The following is a 2,280-nucleotide window of genomic DNA, read 5'->3' on the forward strand; positions in this document are numbered from 1 at the left end:
TCATCACAGGACGCATTGGCTTGAAAAACCAGGGCCGTCACATTTGTACTCATACAACTTAACACATTCATTTGCACTCACCTGCACATACACTCACACACTTACACACACACTCACCTGCACACACACACACACTCACTTGTACACACTGACACACATTACAATTTTTATTGACAGTTTGATGTCCTATTTATAGGGTTTAGTAGAAACCTTTGAGAGCACAATGGAGGGATCAGATCACAGGTTTTATGTGAGGCATCTTTATGAGAATTTCAAGCTTGGATTTAAAGGCCAGCAATTAAAGATTCAATTATGGGAGGCTGCAAGGGCATACACTGAAGCAGATTTCCAACAACACTTGAGAAAAATGAAAGAGTTAAATGTTGAAGCTCATGATTGGTTGACAAAGGTGCCAGTTCATTTGTGGTCAAGGTCAGCCTTCATTGACACTTCAAAAAATAATATACTTATTAATAACATTTGTGAGAGTTGGAATGCTGTAATCCTTGAAGCAAGAGATAAGCCGATCATATACATGCTTGAGTGGATTAGAAGGCATTTAATGTTAAGGTTTCAGTGTAAGAGGGAGTGGATGCATACATAGTTTGGGTTGTTATGTCTAGATATCCAAAAAGCATTCAACAAAGTGAAACAACAAGCTTCCATGTGTAAGGTTCACTATGTTGGTGATGACAAGTACGAAGTTCAATGCTATGGAATCAGTAAGGCTGTTAACCTTGACAGACATACCTGCAGCTGTAAAGTTTGGAACTTAACTGGTATTACTTGTAGGCATGCAGTGGCATGTATATTTACTAAAAGGGACACTCTAGAGTCATATGTTCACCCATTTTATTACAGAGAAACTTATATGAAGTGTTATGGTGGTATGATCCTTCCCATTCCAATGGGAATGTTGATGAAAATTGACAGCATTGACACATTGCTTCCACCACACTATAGGAAACCCACTAGTAGGCCAAAGAAGGCTAGGAACAAGAAGAATGATGATCCCAAAGGTTCTACCAAACTTAGCAAATCAAAGGAAAGTTTGAAATGTTCCGAGTGCAAGGAAAATGGTCATAACTCAAGGACTTGCAAAATACCTAAGCCATTGGTCATTGACAGACCTCCACCAAGAAGGAGTGGTAGACCACCAAGTGTTGGAAGAGGGAGAGCAAGAGGACCTAATGGGATGTCTGTAAGAGTAAGAGAAAGAAGGGGTGGTAGAGGTAGAGCCAGAGGAGTTGATATTCAAGCTCCAATTACAAATCAAGAGGTATGGTTATTGTTCAATTTTACTTCAATTTTAATAAAAAGTACCATATTCACAGCTTTAAAATTACATATCATATTCAAGCTCACTTATTGTTTTACCACTTTTCATTTCAGGTTCAAAACATACCATTTTCTTAATTATCACAAACCCAAGCATCATTTTCTAGGTATAATGACAATAGTCCTATAATCTACTGATTAAATCTTAAGTCTTTGAGAATCATATAATCTGCTAATTAACTTGATCTATTGTCATTTTTTTTGTTTCATTGATAGGTCAATGATGGAAAGTGAGTATGCATGCTGGTAGTGAAAATGGCCACAAACTTGATGATGATCTTGTTGATGAATGTTTTGTTATATTTATGACTATTGCTGACATGAAGACTCCCATTTTTTGGTGATTGTTTAAGTGAATTGAGTGAAGACATGTTATAATATAATGGCTTTTTCTTTATTGTCAGTCTGTGATAATGTGAAACACTAGTACAAAACTAAACTGTTTATTGTCAGCCTTTTTGTTTTTTGTTAGTCTGTGTATGAAGACTTTATTATGAATGTATACCATCTTCTATCAATTTATTTATTAGTGTTTTAACTGCTGCATTTAGTTGCTTGAACTGTATAATAAGTGCAGGTCAGATCACCAAGTGCATTGCATATTCAGTGAATTGCAGTGCACTTAGATCAACTGAATTACAGTTCACTTTTGAATGGTTGATAGGTTTGTTAGTGCACATGTTACCTATAACACTAAGTGTGTCACTTTGACACTTATAGCTCAATGCCAAATCCTTGCACTTCCATTTTTGCTTGAAGTGTATAACAAATGCAGGTTACTTTGATTTTCACTTGAAGTGTATAGCAGGTGCAGTGCCAATAACTTGCAATTCCAATCACAAAATTCAACCCCCAAAACCTTGCACTTCCAATCACTGTCATAACTTGTGTTGCACTATCATTCAGCAAACCAAAATCACCTAATTTTGCTCTCATTGCATA

The 2,280-nt window shown here is 36.4% G+C and overlaps 1 protein-coding gene across 1 annotated transcript; it reads left to right on the forward strand.

Annotated features, from left to right (window-relative positions):
* Positions 1–223: 223 nt before the first annotated feature.
* LOC132313796 (uncharacterized) lies at positions 224–1,572 on the forward strand. The gene is made up of 3 exons (XM_059812743.1): positions 224–578; positions 624–1,279; positions 1,555–1,572. Exons 1-3 carry the CDS (start codon positions 224–226, stop codon positions 1,570–1,572), a joined length of 1,029 nt encoding a protein of 342 aa, XP_059668726.1.
* The last annotated feature ends 708 nt before the right edge of the window (positions 1,573–2,280 follow it).

Source organism: Cornus florida, unplaced genomic scaffold, assembly GCF_030987335.1.
Source record: "Cornus florida cultivar Cherokee Brave unplaced genomic scaffold, ASM3098733v1 CherokeeBrave_3.0.0_Hap2_Chr06, whole genome shotgun sequence".
NCBI lineage: Eukaryota > Viridiplantae > Streptophyta > Magnoliopsida > Cornales > Cornaceae > Cornus > Cornus florida.

What these genes read in the sequence shown, in the direction of transcription:
- LOC132313796 (XM_059812743.1), top strand. Translation starts at nt 224, where the DNA reads ATGGAGGGATCAGATCACAGGTTTTATGTGAGGCATCTTTATGAGAAT. An exon ending in TTTAATGTTAAGGTTTCAGT is followed by an intron (nt 579 to 623) that starts GTAAGAGGGAGT and finishes TGTTATGTCTAG; the next exon opens with ATATCCAAAAAGCATTCAAC.